Source organism: Salvelinus namaycush, chromosome 1 (genome assembly GCF_016432855.1).
Source record: "Salvelinus namaycush isolate Seneca chromosome 1, SaNama_1.0, whole genome shotgun sequence".
NCBI lineage: Eukaryota > Metazoa > Chordata > Actinopteri > Salmoniformes > Salmonidae > Salvelinus > Salvelinus namaycush.
The window spans coordinates 50,197,638-50,216,791 of NC_052307.1; the positions used below are offsets into that span (position 1 = coordinate 50,197,638).

At 41.8% G+C, this 19,154-nt stretch overlaps 1 protein-coding gene across 1 annotated transcript in view; it reads left to right on the plus strand.

The window, feature by feature from the left end:
* Positions 1-19,154, plus strand: part of LOC120052026 (protein kinase C-binding protein NELL1-like) — a 536,246-nt gene that overhangs the window by 251,206 nt on the left and 265,886 nt on the right. Inside the window, exons 12-13 of the mRNA XM_038998895.1 lie at positions 3,301-3,400; positions 8,656-8,784. Coding sequence (XP_038854823.1) covers positions 3,301-3,400; positions 8,656-8,784 — 229 coding nt within the window. The remainder of the gene's footprint in view (positions 1-3,300; positions 3,401-8,655; positions 8,785-19,154) is intronic.

Sequence of the window (19,154 nt, forward strand, 5' to 3'; positions counted from 1 at the left end):
AGCAAAAATAAAGAAATCCTTGAATGAGTAGGTCCCAACTTTTGACTGGTACTGTAGATGTACATACTTCCTATTATCAAATTACAGCAAACAGAGCGTTTAAAGGGGAAATTAGGACATTACATTTAAAAAGTTGCCCCTATCACTCCCATTGATTTGTAGCTATTAGTCGCTTAAGTTAGCTGAAGCTTGTAGTGGCTATATAATATTTTATAGCAGTGGGCTAAATCAGGGTTCCACAGAGTGTTTCTTGGTAGTCTTAAACAAATCTACTTTGAATCAAAAGTATACACCTCACACACATGGTTACAGACTTAATACAGGTGTCTCTTTTTTTATGTCAAATATAGAGTTGAAATGTATTACATTTTGTGTTTGCATCCCATTATTACACTTTATATACAGTTGAAGTCGGAAGTTTACATACACTTAGGTTGGAGTCATTAAAACTCATTTTTCAACCACTCCACAAATTTCTTGTTAGCAAACTATTGTTTTGGTAAGTCGGTTAGGACATCTACTTTGTGCATGACACAAGTAATTTTTCCAACAATTGTTTACAGACAGATTATTTCACTGTATCACAATTGCAGTGGGTCAGAGGTTTACATACACTAAGTTGACTGTGCCTTTAAACAGCTTGGAAAATTCCAGAAAATTACGTCATGGCTTTAGAAGCTTCTGGTAGGCTAATTGACATAATTTGAGTCAATTGGAGGTGTACCTGTGGATGTATTTCAAGGTCTACCTTCAAACTCAGTGCCTCTTTGCTTGACATCATGAGAAAATCATAAGAAATCAGCCAAGACCCCAGAAAAAAAACTTGTAGACCTCCACGAGTCTGGTTCATCCTTGGGAGCAATTTCCAAACACCTGAAGGTACCACGTTCATCTGTACAAACAATAGTACACAAGTATAAACACCATGGGACCACGCAGCCGTCATAACGCTCAGGAAGGAGACACGTTCTGTCTCCTAGAGATGAACATACTTTGGTGCGAAAAGTGCAAATCAATCCCTGAACAATAGCAAAGGACCTTGTGAAGATGCTGGAGGAAACAGGTACTTAAGTAACTATATCCACAGTAAAACGAGTCCTATATCGACATAACCTGAAAGGCCACTCAGAAAGGAAGAAGCCACTGCTTCAAAACAGCCATAAAAAAGCCAGACTACGGTTTGCACATGGGGACAAAGATCATACTTTTAGGTGAAATGTCCTCTGGTCTGATGAAACAAAAATAGAACTGTTTGGCCATAATGACCATCGTTATGTTTGGAGGAAAAAGGGGGAGGCTTGCAAGCCGAAGAACACTATCCCAACTGTGATAGATGGGGGTGGCAGCATCATGTTGTGGGGGTGCTATCCTGCAGGAGGGACTGGTGCTCTTCACAAAATAGATGGCATCATGAGGCAGGAAAATTATGGGGATATATTGAAGCAACATCTCAAGACAGCAGTCAGGAAGTTAAAGCTTGGTCGCAAATGGGTCTCCAAATGGACAATGACCCCAAGCATACTTCCAAAGTTGTGGCAAAATGGCTTAAGGACAACAAAGTCAAGGAATTGGAGTGTCCATCACAAAGCCCTGACCTCAATCCGATAGAAAATGTAACTTATTTTGGGAAGCTTGTGGAAGGCTACCCGAAACGTTTGACCTAAGTTAAACAATTTAAAGGCAATGCTACCAAATACTAATTGAGTGTATGTAAACTTCTTAATTAAACACTGGGAATGTGATGAAATAATTAAAGCTGAAAAATCATTCTCTCTACTATTATTCTGACATTTCACTTCCTTAAAATTAAGTGGTGATCCTAACTGACCTAAGATAGGGAATTTTTATTTGGATTAAATGTCAGGAATTGTGAAAAATTGAGAAATATTTGTAGCTCACGTGTGAAAAGGTTAATCATGGTGCCCCAAGATTGCTGATGAGTTAGTTGTTACATGAGTAATTTAATCATCGTAGTAATTAAACATAGTTAATGTATTTGGCTAAGGTGTATGTAAACTTCCGACCTCAACTGTACATATCAAAAGACTGAAATATAACAAAACCGTTTGACATAGAAACACTGCATTTTCGGCGGCTTTCAACTTTGTGCAACAGTTTCCTGTTTCAACATGACAATGCCCCCTGTGCACAATGTGAGGTCCATACAGAAATGGTTTGTTGGGATCGGTGTGGAAGAACTTGACTGGCCTGCACAGAGCTCTGACCTCAACCCCATTTGAACACCTTTGGGATGAATTGGAACTCCGACTGCGAGCCAGGACAATTGCCCACATCATGTAACTCAGTCAAGCAGTTAAATCAGAACAGCATAGACTGTGAAGAGACAAACACACACACACACACACACACACACACACACACACACACTGCATTCTCAAACACATGCTAACACACATACACATACATTTTAATATTGTTATTTTGCTGTATTATTGATTTTGTATTGTAGATATGTTATTTTAGAGTAGTGTGTAATAGTGTGTTGTGTTATGTATTGTTTTATTGTATGTAATTGTGATTGGACCACAAGAAGAGTAGCTGCTGCCTTGGCAGCATCTAATCTGGATACGGGAATTAATAAAATATAAAAAATAGTACACTACTTTTCACCAGGGGTAATAGGGCTCTGGTCAAATGTAGTGCACTATATAGGGAATATTGTGCCATTTGGGACACAATTCCAGTTGGTGTCGCACCTGGAAGGGGGTGACTTTGAAGTAACTTTGAAATTTGAGAGGCACACAAATTGACGCGTGTAACTGTACTTGTAGCTATTTATTTCGAAAGCCCATTTCTGGATGAGGAAGACCGTTTTATAGAAGCGAGAGCCTGCGTTCTCTCCCTTTCTTTGTGAATCTGTGTATATCCCTGTCTCTATGCATTTACATTAATTTTGTGGGTAATGTGCCTATATTCTGTAGTTTGTTTTTGCAAGTGTTGAGGATCAGTCTAAAATGTAATTATCCTTCTTCTACAAGGATGCAAGCACACTAATTTACTCAAACAACCAACTTACATACAGTATAACACTGTACATTTAATATGAAACATTTTGACTTTTGACTTCCTGGTCATATTCAAAAAGGGTCTGTTTCTCTTTTGCATCTGTGCTTTTCCATATGCTACGAAAGTCAATAATTGTTTGACATCATGTAATTATTGGAAACAACATATCGCTAACATGCTAATTCTAATCTATTGTTAATTGCCCCTGAGGGGACAAATAAAGTTGTAATGAATTTATTTGCTTGAATGTGTGTATTTGGTTTGTGTTTGCAGAACGGGATGATGGTGAGAGTGACAGAGAACTGTCCAGAGCTCAACTGCACCCTCAAGGAACAGATCCTACCTGACAACAGGTGCTGTAACATCTGCAAAGGTTGGTCCTTCAAATTTAAAGTTGCTTGCTATTGGTTCAGCCCTCATTCCCTCTCCCCTTGCAGTATCTCATTGGCTGAGCCATCATCTTCCACTGCCCAACATTTACTGAGTATGAATCATTCCTCATCTTCGTCTATCATTGGTCCCACCCTTAAAACCCGTTGTCTTCCATTGGACCAGCCCAGTGATTAACTTCTTATCTGGTGAACATCTCAACATCTGGTGAAATTGCAGAGCGTGAAACTCAAACTACAGAATTATAAATATTTAACTTTCATAAAATCAGAAGTGTAATACATCAAAATAAAGCTTAACTTCTTGTTAATCCAGCCGCTGTGTCAGATTTCAAAAAGGCTTTACGGCGAAAGCACACCATGCGATTATCTGAGGACAGCGCCCCGCATACAAAAGCATGACAAACATATTTCAACCAGGCAGGTGCGCCACGAAAGTCAGAAATAGCGATATAATAAATGCCTTGCCTTTGATGATCTTCTTCTGTTGGCACTCCAAAAGGTCCCAGATACATCACAAATGGTCCTTTTGTTCGATAATGTCCTTCTTTATATCCATAAAAACTCAGTTTAGCTGGCGCGCTTCAGTTAATAATCCAGCCAGTTTCCCTCCATCAAAATGCATACAAAATGAATCCCAAACGTTACTAATAAACTTTTCCAAACAAGTCAAACAACGTTTATAATCAAACCTTAGGTACCCTAATACGTAAATAAACGATAACATTTAAGACGGAGAATCGTTATTGTCTTTACTGGAGAAAATACCAAAGAACGTGCTCTCTTCCACACGCTTGGAAACACTACAGCCAAAATGGGAGCCACTACAGAAAAACTACAATTTCTGGCTCATTTTTCCAAAAACCTGCCAGAAACTCTTTCTAAAGACTGTTGACATCTAGTGGAAGCCCTAGGAACTGCAATCTGGGAGGATTTCACCTTATAATAAAAGTGACAGCCATTGAAAACATTATAAGTGCACTATATAGGGAATATGTATCATATATAACTATATAAAACCCCTTAGATATTCTCACAGATCAGGTTTGCCCTCATAAAAATGCCCCTTAGATATTAATTTAGAATCCTCCAATCCTCAAAATGAAATTATTGACGGAGAGTCACGTCATTGAAAAACATTTTTTGAGATATACTGTAGGCGACATGAGTCTCACTAGTGTTGAGTAATGTGCTGTTAAAAGTGTTGTAGGTTTATATATTTTATTTAACCTTTATTTTACTACAGGTCTACTTACTCTGTTGGCATCTTGACCCAGTTTATGCCCTCATTTGCAATGCAAACCATCACAAATTACTATGGGAATAAATGGAAGAGACAAGTGGAAGGGGGGAAAAGTAAGGAACTTCTCTGTCAGCCCTGGAGGCCTTTTCAAAACATGATTCACAAGGGCTATTAGCAGAACAACAGACACGATGTGGTCCCAAAAACACCTCTCTGACATAGGGTCCAGCATATCTCTTGATGATGATCGGGCTTGGGCCGACACGGGCTGCTTTATATAATTAACATTTCATTAATTATTTATTTTTCCATATTTTCTCATTGTTTTGTGATCAAAAAATAAAATGAACTTTTAAATTAAATTCTTTAAAAGTCCTGTTTAAGTAATATTTTAGTATTTTGATACTTTGTGCAAGGCAATTGATCAGCATTAAAAACTTTGTGGATGGGGCCTCCTGAGTGGCGCAGTGGTCTAAGACACTGCATTGCTACAGATGCTAGTTCGATACCCGTTCCGGCCGCGACTGGGAGACCCATGAGGCGACACACAATTGGCCCAGCGTCGTCCGAGTTAAGGGAGGGTTTGGCCGGGCGGTGGGCTTTTGGTTTCTCTCCCTCTAAAAACAGGGAGAGAAAACAACCGTAGCAAACTGAATTCTGGCGCACCCCCTTTCCCCGTTAGCCACGGCCACATGGCGCACCCCCAATATCAAGGTGCACATGGGCCTGAGTATGAAAATGATTAAATATTAATGCATTAGAGTTTTAAGAATTGTGTGTGTTCAATTATTGTGACATTGTTGCATTTAAGCATATTGAAGTTAGAAGCAATAGGATTTGAAGCAATAGCCTACCCGCGTGTAGTCAACTATTTCAGCACCATTTCGCACTGCTCTGAGACAAGCATGGGGACTGGTCTTGATAAATCAATGAGATTTTTATTTTCACTGAATCTCCATTTGGGTATTGGTTAGACTACAATTAGGGTGTGGACATGTTACGCACTTAGTGCTGTAGCCTACTCCCGACCGGTCAAGTTGTACAGCGCCATATTTTCTGAGGGTTTCATTTAAAAAAATAATTTGAATAGAAACACCATAATATTAATCAAATTATTTAAGCTGTTTCTAAAAATCAATCCCATATACTATGTTCTTACAAAAAAAGGTTTTAAATTCTCTAGTACAGCCAATATTAAAGACTGTCAAATGCTTATCAAAGATGCCCTCTGGTGCTCTAACTAACACTAACTAGCATTAATGGCAACAATGGCTGACAATTAAATAACGTGCCATGGAATTATGTGGCAGCCCGCAAGGTGTGCTACCATATGACACAAGTTTTACCTGAATAACCACTGTGCATTTCCTTTCTATCTCCCTCGTGGCATCAGCCAAACTTCCACCTCTGACGTTCTGATTCTTTGTACATGTAAGACCTCTTCTGAGAAAGAGGGAGAGGGAGGGAGGGAGGTAGAGAAAAATGTCAGAGAAAGAGAGTATATGCAGAGAGCGAGATTACAGAGAAGGAAAGGGAGGGATAAAGAGAGAAAAACATGTCAGAGGGAAAGAGACTTTTAGTCTTTCTTTAATGATACATACTCATTTCGTTAAAACCTCACAACCACCACCGCCCCCCCCGCTTTCAGAAATAAATATCACCTTGCCCTCTACCCCTTGATACCACACCACATCATACATCACAATAACCAAAACCTCACCACTTCTACAACCGTATATCCAACACATTCTCCCCAGCTATACAGACGGCCTCACCAACACACCATATCTCCTGAAACATCTCCACTTATCATTTCATGGAACTCAAATTCCACTCTAAGGCGCACAGAGACCATCCCATTAAATAATAGTAAAGGGTCTGTTATCCCCCACCTTTGACCCCGTTCCTCCTTGTTAGCCAAATAACCAACTTTGCCTGAGCAAACAAAAATTCAAACACACATTTGGCCTTTTCCTTATTCGAATACCCGTACTCCATTATAAACATCGCGACAGTAAACTCCACCCCTACCTCTCACACAGACATTCCAACAGAGACATTAATGCCATTAACCTGAGGCACACAGAAAACATGATGCACAGTTTCACTCATGACACAGAAAGGACAACCCTGTCCGACTCCCTGGTCGCCCCATGCCAACCAGCTGTTAGTGGCCAGGTCTCCATGTAGAACCCTCCACTGGAGGTCCCCTGATATCTTTGGTACTGGGAGTTTGTAGAGCCTCTCCATCTAAAACCCACCACACTCTCTGCCACACATATCCCCTACCACTGATGTGCCTTCACTCCTGTTAGGCTCCTAATGTTCCTCACGTTAATGCAGAGGTTGTAGAGGGCTTTACCTCCCACTCCCTCAAACTCCCCCAGGCTTGGAGTGTTAAAATGTAACAAGTCCTCCATACCCCCTTGCCAGTTTCCAGTCTCTGCTGTCATCTTCAGTGGCGGAAACATTGTGGCCCATCCCCCTTTGGCTGCTGCAACACCCCCCTTACCTCAGACAGTGCCTCCTGGACCCCCCCCAGGAATTTCTCCAGCAGCCTAAGAGATGTTAGTCCTGTATGTTGTGCCAGGACTTCCGAGGCTTTCCACCCCTCCGCATCCGAAGGTCACCCAGTAAACCCGCTGCCATCAGTCGCTTCTGCAGGATGGCCGATTGAACCAATCTCAAAAGGATGTCTAGATTGTGGAAGATAGGCTCCTCCCACACCCACAGCCCAGGCTCCAAACCACCTTCTCGTGTGGTCCTTAGCAGCTGCCAGGCCCTCAGCACTGCAGAGTAAAAATCAGAGAGACTTGCTGTACTCAGCCTCTCCAGTCTCATGAGGAACAGCTACCGGTCCAACCCTAATTCATCAGCGTGCATTCTGGTTCCCTCCAGCCGACATCAGTATGGTACAGCAGTCTCTGTGCCACCTTTAGTTGTAATGCAGCCACCCTGCTCTCCAGTTCTACCAGGCCCTATACTCCTTCGTGGACAGACATGTACAACACTGCCCGACTAGAAAAAACAAGAGAACAACCAGTTTATGCCACAGGAAGAATGCTGCCCGGCTGTTGATTATCAGCACCCTCCCTCTATATGACACTTGGGAAACAAGACACCTCCACCTGGCCAGTCTTGACACCACTGCCTGTGACAGCCCCTCTCAGTCCTTCCTGACCCACCTCTCCGAGCCCAGGTACAATCCCCAACATAAGCCCTTCACAACTCCACTGGAAACACCCTGGAAGCAAAGGGGGGCTCTATCTCTCCATGCTATGCATAACAGAGTTTTGCTTTGTTATAAGTAAGGATAGAGCCCTCCATACGGCCTCTCAACAACAAAAACCTTCCAGAATGCACTGAAAGAGAGAGAGAGAGAGACAGAGCGAAAGAGAGAGAGAATGTAGAATGCTAATAGATCCCTAAGCACTGAGGTTCAGAGGGGGGATTTCACAGAGAGTTGGACTGGCACTACTCATTACTGGGAATGAAGGGATAGATGGGTTCAGATCAAGAGAGGAGACGACTGAGTCGTCTACTGTACGTGCAGGCCTGTGTCTGCCTGCCTGCCTGCCTCTCTGTGTCTGTCTGGTTGTCTGGTAGATTGTCTGTCTGTCTGTGTGCACCTGTTTGATGGATTACACTCGCTCTTCTCAGCAGGCATTTTTCCTGTAGATTATTTATTGTGTATGTGTGTTTGTCTGGGGAAAGCTACAAACTCAAAGTGTTCCACAAAATCATAGCGTTTCCATGCCCCATTCTTTGCTCTTGGTACTATAGTTTTGTGAACTTTTGAGTTTGTGTTAGAATATGGTGATAGATCAACAACATATTCTCTAATTCCTGAAAATTTGATTTTGGGTTACAAGCTTTTTCCAGGAATGCCGGCTCATTTTCAACCTCACCACTTCGCCCAACCCTACTGTCAGCACCCTGTGTGATCCCAGTCAAACCCAGACTGTTGAGTCAGAAGTTTGTCCCCCTCTCTCCCAGGCTACGACTTCTGCTCAGAGGGACTCATTTGTGGGGAAAATTCGGAGTGTAAAAACCGGAATACCAGAGCGGAGTGTGAGTGCAAGAGCGGCTTTGCCTCCATCCATGGGGACTCCACATACTGTGAAGGTAGGCAGCTGTGAACTATTTGACTGGGTCTTTGGGTAGAAGACTCTGAACTAGCTGGGTTTTGAGAGCTTGTTTTGTGTATGTGGAAGTTGTATTTCTTTATTGCAAAGAGGACTAGGAGTAGAGTGAAGTTGCCCCTGCATGCTGATCTTGGGTGAGTTTAGCATTTCCCACACTAATGGTTAAGTTGTGGGAGGGGAAGCTGATCCTAGATCTGTACCTAGATTCCTGAATTATAGTGAATTATATTATCTCTATGGTTGAGTGGATATGTGGGTATGAGGGTATGTGAGATGCCTGGCCCATTCCATACAGTAGATGCCTGAGAGAGAGCTTGGCTGATGAGATGTTCAACTACCTCTGGCATTAGCAGGACATTTCAGAAACAAAATGTATTTGTTCAGAATTTGTATTTATTTGTATTTAAGGCAGCAGCTACTCTTCCTGAGGTCCAAAAACATGAAGGCACTTACATTGTATATAAAACAAAATATAAAGCAGTTCATCATATAACATTAATGCACCACTACATATCTACAATAAAACATGTATAATACCACCATACAACAACATTACAGTGTATGTGTGTATAGAGTGTGTGTGCAAGCACCTGTGTGTGTGTCTTTTCACAGTCCCTGCTTTTCCATATGTTGTATTGTTACCTGTTTTTTGTATCTGATTCTACTGCTTTCATCAGTTACCTGATGTGGAATAGAGTTCCATGTAGTCATGGCTCTATGTAGTACTGTGCGCCTCCCATAGTCTGTTCTGGACTTGGTGATTGTGAAGAGACCTCTGGTGTTATGTCTTGTGGGGTGTGCATTGGTGTCCGAGCTGTGTGCTAGTATTTTAAACAGACAGCTCGGTACATTCAGCTTGTCAACACTTCTTACAAAAACCAGTAGTGATGAAGTCAATCTCTCCTCCACTTAGAGCCATGAGAGATTGACATGCATATCATTAATGGTAGCTCCCAGAGTACTTTTAAGGGCCAGCTGTGCTGCCCTGTTCTGAGCCAATAATACTTTTACTAAGTCCTTCTTTGTGGCACCTGACCACACTACTGAACTGTAGTCCAGGTGTAACAAAACTAAGGCCTGTTGGACCTGCCTTGTTGATAGTGTTAAGAAGCGCTTTATTATAGACAGACTTCTCGCCATCTTAGCTACTGTTTTATCAATATGTTTTGACCATGACAGTTTACAGTCCAGGGTTACTCCAAGCAGTTTAGTTACCTCAACGTGCTCATTGTTCACATTATTCATTACACAACGATTTAGTTGAGGTTTAGGGTTTAGTGAATGATTTGTCTTAAATACAATGCTTTTAGTTTTTGAAATATTTAGCAATAACTTATTCCTTGCCACCCATTCTGAAACTAACTGCAGCTCTTTAAGTGTTGCAGTCATTTCAGTAGCTGTAGTAGCTGATGTGTATAGTGTTGAGTCATTCGCATACATACAGTGCTGTGAAAAAGTATTTGCCCCCTTCCTGATTTCTTTTTTTTTTTGCACATTTGTCACACTTAAAACTTCTAGTTCCTCCCAAACCCGGATCCGGGAGCACCCCCACCAGTAAAAAAGCTGACTAGCATAGCCTAGCATAGCGTCACAAGTAAATAGTAGCATCTAAATATCATTAAATCACAAGTCCAAGACACCAGATGAAAGATACACATCTTGTGAATCCAGCCATCATTTCTGATTTTTAAAATGTTTTACAGGGAAGACACAATATGTAAATCTATTAGCTAACCACGTTAGCAAAAGACACCACTTTTTTTACTCCACCAGTTTTTTACTCCATCAGTAGCTATCACAAATTCGACCAAATAAAGATATAAATAGCCACTAACCAAGAAACAACTTCATCAGATGACAGTCTGATAACATATTTATTGTATAGCATATGTTTTGTTAGAAAAATGTGCATATTTCAGGTATAAATCATAGTTTACCATTGCAGCCACCATCACAACTCTCACCAAAGCGACTAGAATAACTACAGAGAGCAACGTGTATTACCTAATTACTCATCATAAAACATGTCTTAAAAATACACAGCATACATCAAATGAAAGACACAGATCTTGTGAATCCAGCCAATATTTCAGATTTTCTAAGTGTTTTACAGCGAAAACACAATATAGCGTTATATTAGCTTACCACAATAGCAAAGATCACAACAGCATTGATTCAAGCCAAACATAGCGATAACGTATAAACCACCAAAATATATTAATTTTTTCACTAACCTTCTCAGAATTCTTCAGATGACAGTCCTATAACATCATATTACACAATGCATATAGAGTTTGTTCGAAAATGTGCATATTTAGCGGCACAAATCGTGGTTATACAATGAGAAAAGTTGCCAAGCTGCCCAGAAAATGTCGGGCGCCATCTTGGAGAGGCACCTATTCTAATCAATAAATAATCAAACTTGACTAAAAAATACAGGTTGGACAGCAAATGAAAGACAAATTAGTTCTTAATGCAATCGCTGTGTTACATTTTTTTAATTAACGTTACTGCGCAATACAGCGTGCGCTAAAGCGAGGCTACACTGAAATTAATTCCGGCTTATGCATTTAACATTTTTCAACAGAACAACGAATTATCAGCATAAATAGTTCTTACTTTTTGATGAACTCCCATCAGAATCTTGGGAAAGGTGTCCTTTGTCCAGAACAATCGTCTTTTGGTTGAAAGATGTCCTCTTCTCCTGTCGAAATAGCCGCTAACGTTAGCCATGTGCCGGAAAGGTGTCCAACTCTTGAAAGCGCGTCACAAAGAAATCCCAGAAAATCGCAATAAACTGATATAAACTGCTATAAATCGGTTTAAATTAACTACCTTATGATGTCTTTAACAACTATAACGAATAAAAACATGACCGGAGATATAGAACTGGCAAAACGAAAGCTTTGCAGCAGGCCACTGTGATGTCCCTACTGCGCCAGGCGCACCGTTGAAAAGGACGGTACTTCCGTTCCACGGTCTTATATAGGGCCCCAGATTGCGCAATCCACTCCATTCAAATTCTCACCACTTACTGACATCTAGAGGAAGACGTATGCAGTGCTTGTAGCCCCACAGCTTACATGGGGACTTATAAACTGACCTCAGAACAGGGACCTCGATTTCTGAAATCTCACTCCCTGACAGGAAATGTGCTGCAGAATGAGTTCTGTTTCACTCAGAGAAATAATTCAAACGGTTTTAGAAACTAGAGTGTTTTCTATCCAATAGTAATAATAATATGCATATTGTACGAGCAAGAATTGAGTACGAGGCAGTTTAATTTGAGAACGATATTTTACAAAGTTGAAACAGCACCCCCTATATTGACAAGAAGTTAAATGTTTCAGATCAAACAAGTTTAACCCAAGTAAACACAAAATGCAGTTTTTAAGTGATGATTTTATTTATTAAGGGAAAATAGCTATCCGAACCGTCATGGCCCTATGTGAAAAAGTAATTGCCCCCTAAATAACTGGTTGTTCCACCATCAGCAACAACTGCAATCAAGCGTTTGCAATAACTGGCAATGAGTCTTTCACATCGCTGTGGAGGAATTTTAGCCAACTCTTCTTTGCAGAATTCTTTTAATTCAGCCACATTGGAGGGTTTTCGAGCATGAACCGCCTTTTTAAGGTCACGCCACAGCATCTCAATCGGATTCAAGTCCGGACTTTGACTAGGCACCTCCAAAACCTTCATTTTGTTTTTTTAATCCATTCAGAGGTGGACTTGCTGATGTGTTTTGGATCATTGTCCTGCTGCAGAACCCAAGTGCGCTTCAGCTTGAGGTCAGGAACTGATGGCCGGACACTCTAGTTCCGGATTTTTGGTAAGAGAGCAGAATTCATGGTTCCATCAATCACAGCAAGTCGTCCAGGTCCTGAAGCAGCAAAGTAGTCCCAGACATCACACTACCACCACCATATTTGACTGTTGGTATGAAATGCTGTGTTACTTTTACGGCAGATGTAACGGGACGCACACCTTCCAAAAAGTTCAACTTTTGTCTCATCAGTCCAGAGAATATTTTCCCAAAAGTCTTGGGGATCATCAAGATGTTTTTTGCCAAAAGTGAGACGAGCCTTTATGTCCTTTTTGGTCAGCAGTGGTTTTTGCCTTTGAACTCTGCCATGGATGCCATTTTTGCCCAGTTTCTTTCTTATGGTGAGTCATGAACACTGACCTTAACTGAGGAAAGTGAGGCCTGCAGTTCTTTAGATGTTGTGGGTTCTTTTGTGACCTCTTGGATGAGTCGTCGCTGCGGTCTTGGGGTAATTTTGGTAGGCCGGCCAAACCACTGTTCCAAATTTTCTCCATTTATGGATAATGGCTCTCACCGTGGTTTGCTGGAGTCCCAAAGCTTTATAAATTGCTTTGTAACCCTTTCCAGACTGATAGATGTCAATTACTTTGTTTCTCATCTGTTCCTGAATTTCTTTGAATCGCGGCATGATGTCTTGCTTTTTGAGATCTTTTGGTCTACTTCACTTTGTCAGACAGGTTCTATTTAAGTGATTTCTTGATTCAACAGGTCTGGCAGTAATCAGGTCTGGGTGTGGCTAGTGAAATTGAACTCAGCTTTCCAAAAAATGTGATTAACCTCTCTGGGATATGTGGGACGGTAGCGTCCTACCTGGCCAACATCCAGTGAAAATGCAGAGCGCCAAATTCAAATAAATTACTATGAAAATTTTACTTTCATGAAATCACACATTCAATATACCAAATCAAAGCTACACTTGTTGTGAATCCAGCCAACATGTCAGATTTCAAAAATGCTTTACGGCGAAAGCAAACAATGCTATTATCTGAGGATAGCACCCCAGCTAACAATCACAGACCATCATATTTCAACCTTCCCGGCGCGACACAAAAAACGCAGAAATAAAGATATATAGTTCATGCCCTACCTTTGACGAGCTTCTTCTGTTGGCACTCCAATATGTCCCATAAACATCACAAATGGTCCTTCGATTAATTCCGTCGATATATATCCAAAATGTCCATTTATTTGGTGCGTTTGATCCAGAAAAACACAGGTTCCAACTTGCACAACGTGACTACAAGATATCTCAAAAGTTACCTGTAAGCTTTGTCCAAACATTTCAAACTACTTTTGTAATACAACATTAGGTATTTTTTAACGTAAATAATTGAAATAAAATAAAATTGAAGACGGGATGATCTGTGTTCAATACCGGAGGAAAACAATGTGTAGCATGCTTTCTGGTCACGCGCCTCTAACAAACAGTACACTTTACTGTAGCCTCATTCTGAACATGGCTACTTCTTCATTTCTCAATTGAAAAACCTCAACCAATTTCTAAATACCGTTGACATCCAGTGGAAGCGATAGGAACTGCAGGAAGGTCCCTTAGAAATCTGGATTCCCAATGAAAATCCATTGAAAAGAGAGTGACCTCAACAACAAAAAAACATGAAAATGCTGCCCCCTATCCTAGAGAAGTTAACCACAGTAAATTCATGATTTAACTTCTCTAGGATAGCATTTTCACGTTTGGATGAAAAGCGTGCCCAGAGTAAACTGCCTCCTACTCAGTCCCAGATGCTAAAATATGCATATTATTATTAGTATTGGATAGAAAACACTCTGACGTTTCTAAAACTGTTTGAATCATGTCTGTGACTATAACATAACTTATTTGGCAGGCAAAACCCCGAGACAAACCATTCAGATTTTTTTTCTTTTGAAGTCACTCTTTTCAATGGGTTTTTATTGGGAATCCAGATTTCTAAGGGACCTTCCTGAGCTAACAGACTTATTTGCCATACCTTTTGCCTCATCCCTCTCAAACAAAAAATGTTTCAATTCCTCATCAATCCAAGGGGATTTACAATATGTTTCATGTTCTTAATGGGTACATGCTTAAGAGTAACATGAATAAGCAATTGTGTAAATGTGTCAAGTGCAGAGTCTGGTTGCTCCTCATTACACACCACAGACCAGCAAATATTATTTACATCATCAACATAAGAATCACTAGAAAATGTATTGTAAATCAAATCAAATCAAATGTTATTTGTCACATGTGCCAAATACAACAGGTGTAGATCTTACAGTGAAATGCTCACTTACAAGCCCTTAACCAACAATGCAATTTTAAGAAAATACCTAATAAAAGGGGGGGGGGTAAGAGGTAAGAATAACAAATAATTAAAGAGCAGCAGTAAATAACAATAGCGGGGCTATATACAGGGGGTATCGGTACAGAGTCAATGTGCGAGGGCACCGGTGTCGAGGTAATTGAGGTAATATGTACATGTAGATAGAGTTATTTAAGTGATTATGCATAGATAATAACAGAGAGTAGCCGCAGCGTAGGGGGAATGCAAAAAGTCCTGGTTGTGATTTGATTAGCTATTCGGGAGTCTTATGGCTTGAAGGTAGACGCTGTTTAGAAGCCTCTTGGACCTAGACTTGGCGCTCCGGTACTGCTTGCCGTGCGGTAGCAGAGAGAACAGTCTATGACTAGGGTGGCTGGAGTCTTTGACAATTTTTAGGGCCTTCCTCTGACCCCCCTGGTATAGAGGTCATTGATGGCAGGAAGCTTGGCCCCGGTGATGTACTGGGCCGTTGTCGTGCCCTCTTGTCGTGCCCTCTTCACAACAGTCTTGGTGTGCTTGGACCATGTTAGTTTGTTGGTGTTTTGGACGCCAAGGAACTTGAAGTTCCCAACCTGCTCCACTACGGCCCCGTCGATGACAATATGGGTGTGCTCGGTCCTCCTTTTCCTTTTCCTGTAGTCCACGATCATCTCCTTTGTTTTGAACACGTTGAGGGAGATGTTGTTGTTCTTGCACCACACGGTCAGGTCTCTGACCTCTTCCTTATAGGTTCTCATCGTTGTTGGTGATCAGGCCTACCGTTGTTGTGTTATCAGCAAACTTAATGATGGTGTTGGAGTCATGCCTGGCTGTGCAGTCATGAGTGAACAGCGAGAACAGGAGTGGACTGAGCACACACCCTTGAGGGGCCCCTGTGTTGAGGATCAGCATGGCGGATGTTTTGTTACCTACCCTTACCAACTGGAGTTGAAAGCTGAGCTGTAGTCAATGAATAGCATTCTCACATAGGTGTTCCTTTTGTCCAGGTGTGAATGGGCAGTGTGGAGTGCAATAGAGATTGCATAATTTGTGGATCTGTTGGTGCAGTATGCAAATTGGAGTGGGTCTAGGGTTTCTGGGTTAATGGTATTGATGTGACCCATGACCAGTCTTTCAAAGCAGTTCATGGCTACACTCATCAAATCCAAGTTTTTTTTGTCACGTCCGCCGAATACAACAGGTGTAGACCTTACAGTGAAATGCTTACTTACAGGCTCTTACCAATAGTGCAAAAAAGGTATTAGGTGAACATTAGGTAATTAAAGAAATAAAAACAGTAAAAAGACAGTGAAAAAAAGTAGCGAGGCTACATACAGACACCGGTTAGTCAGGCTGATTTAAGGTAGTATGTACATGTATATATGGTTAAAGTGACTATGCATATATGCTGAACAGAGAGTAGCAGTAGCGTAAAGAGGGGTTGGTGGGTGGTGGGTGGCGGGACACAATGCAGATAGCCCGGTTAGCCAATGTGCGGGAGCACTGGTTGGTTGGGCCAATTGAGGTAGTATGTACATACAGTGGGGAGAACAAGTATTTGACACACTGACGATTTTGCAGGTTTTCCTACTTACAAAGCATGTAGAGGTCTGTAATTTTTATCATAGGTACACTTCAACTGTGAGAGAGGGAATCTAAAACAAAAATCCAGAAAATCACATTGTATGATTTTTAAGTAATTCATTTGCATTTTATTGCATGACATAAGTATTTGATACATCAGAAAAGCAGAACTTAATATTTGGTACAGAAACCTTTGTTTGCAATTACAGAGATCATACGTTTCCTGTAGTTCTTGACCAGGTTTGCACACACTGCAGCAGGGATTTTGGCCCACTCCTCCATACAGACCTTCTCCAGATCCTTCAGGTTTCGAGGCTGTCGCTGGGCAATACGGACTTTCAGCTCCCTCCAAAGATTTTCTATTGGGTTCAGGTCTGGAGACTGGCTAGGCCACTCCAGGACCTTGAGATGCTTCTTACGGAGCGACTCCTTAGTTGCCCTGGCTGTGTGTTCGGGTCGAGGTCATGCTGGAAGACCCAGCCACGACCCATCTTCAATGCTCTTACTGAGGGAAGGAGGTTGTTGGCCAAGATCTCGTGATACATGGCCCCATCCATCCTCCCCTCAATACGGTGCAGTCGTCCTGTCCCCTTTGCAGAAAAGCATCCCCAAAGAATGATGTTTCCACCTCCATGCTTCACGGTTGGGATAGTGTTCTTGGGGTTGTACTCATCCTTCTTCTTCCTCCAAACACGGCGAGTGGAGTTTAGACCAAAAAGCTCTATTTTTGTCTCATCAGACCACATGACCTTCTCCCATTCCTCCTCTGGATCATCCAGATGGTCATTGGCAAACTTCAGACGGGCCTGGACATGCGCTGGCTTGAGCAGGGGTACCTTGCGTGCGCTGCAGGATTTTAATCCATGACGGCGTAGTGTGTTACTAATGGTTTTCTTTGAGACTGTGGTCCCAGCTCTCTTCAGGTCATTGACCAGGTCCTGCCGTGTAGTTCTGGGCTGATCCCTCACCTTCCTCATGATCATTGATGCCCCACGAGGTGAGATCTTGCATGGAGCCCCAGACCGAGGGTGATTGACCGTCATCTTGAACTTCTTCCATTTTCTAATAATTGCGCCAACAGTTGTTGCCTTCTCACCAAGCTGCTTGCCTATTGTCCTGTAGCCAATCCCAGCCTTGTGCAGGTCTACAATTTTATCCCTGATCTCCTTACACAGCTCTCTGGTCTTGGCCATTGTGGAGAGGTTGGTCTGTTTGATTGAGTGTGTGGACAGGTCTTTTATACAGGTAACGAGTTCAAACAGGTGCAGTTATTACAGGTAATGAGTGGAGAACAGGAGGGCTTCTTAAAGAAAAACGAACAGGTCTGTGAGAGCCGGAATTCTTACTGGTTGGTAGGTAATCAAATATTTATGTCATGCAATAAAATGCAAATTAATTACTTAAAAATCATACAATGTGATTTTCAGGAATTTGGTTTTAGATTCCGTCTCTCACAGTTGAAGTGTACCTATGATAAAAAATTACAGACCTCTACATGCTTTGTAAGTAGGAAAACCTGCAAAATCGGCAGTGTTTCAAATACTTGTTCTCCCCACTGTATGTACATGAATGTATAGTTAAAGTGGCTGTGCATATATAATAAACAGAGCGTAGCAGCAGCGTAAAAGAGGGGTTGGGGGGGCACACAATGCAAATAGTCCAGGTAGCCATTTGATTACCTGTTCAGGAGTCTTATGGCTTGGGGGTAAAAACTGTTGAGAAACGTTTTGTCCTAGACTTGACATGAGTGCTATGGGTCGGTAGTCATTTAGGCAGGTTACCTTAGTGTTCTTGGGCACAGGGACTATGGTGGTCTGCTTAAAACATATTGGTATTACAGACTCAGTCAGGGACAGGCTGAACATGTCAGTGAAGACACTTGCCAGTTGGTCAGCGCTTGTTGTACACGTCCTGGTAGTCCGTCTGGCCCTGTGGCCTTGTGAATGTTGATCTGTTTAAAGGTCTTACCCACAACGGTTGTGAAGAGCGTGATCACACAGTCGTCTTGAACAGCTGATGCTCTCATGCATGTTTCAGTGTTACTTACCTTGAAGCGAGCATAGAGCTCGTTATTTAGCTCTTCTGATAGGCTCGTGTCATTGAGCACCTCTCAGCTGTGCTTCCCTTTGTAGTCTATAATAGTTTGCAAGCCCTGCCACATCCGACAAGCATCGGCGCCGGTGTAGTACGATTCGATCTTAGTCCTGTATTGATGCTTTGCCTGTTTGATGGTTCGTCGGAGGGCATTCCAGGTTGGAGTCCCGCTCCTTGAAGTGGCAGCTCTACCCTTTAGCTCAGTGCAAATGTTGCCTGTAGTCCATGGCTTCTGGTTGGGGTATGTACGTTCAGTCACTGTGTGGACGACGTCCTCAATGCACTTATTGATAAAGCCAGTGACTGATGTGGTGTATGACCACATATACATTATATTAGGTCCAGCTTTTGGAACTTTGGTTTTCCTAGATGTGGCTACTATATTGTGATGACTACATCCTATGGATTTGGATACTGCTTCAAAGCAATTTTCTGCAGCATTAGTAAAGATGTGATAAATACATGTAGGGGATTTCATTCCTGTGCTGTTTGTAAATACGCAGGTAGGTTGACTGATAACCTGAACCAGGTTGCAGGCACTGGTTACAGTTTATTTTTTTTTTG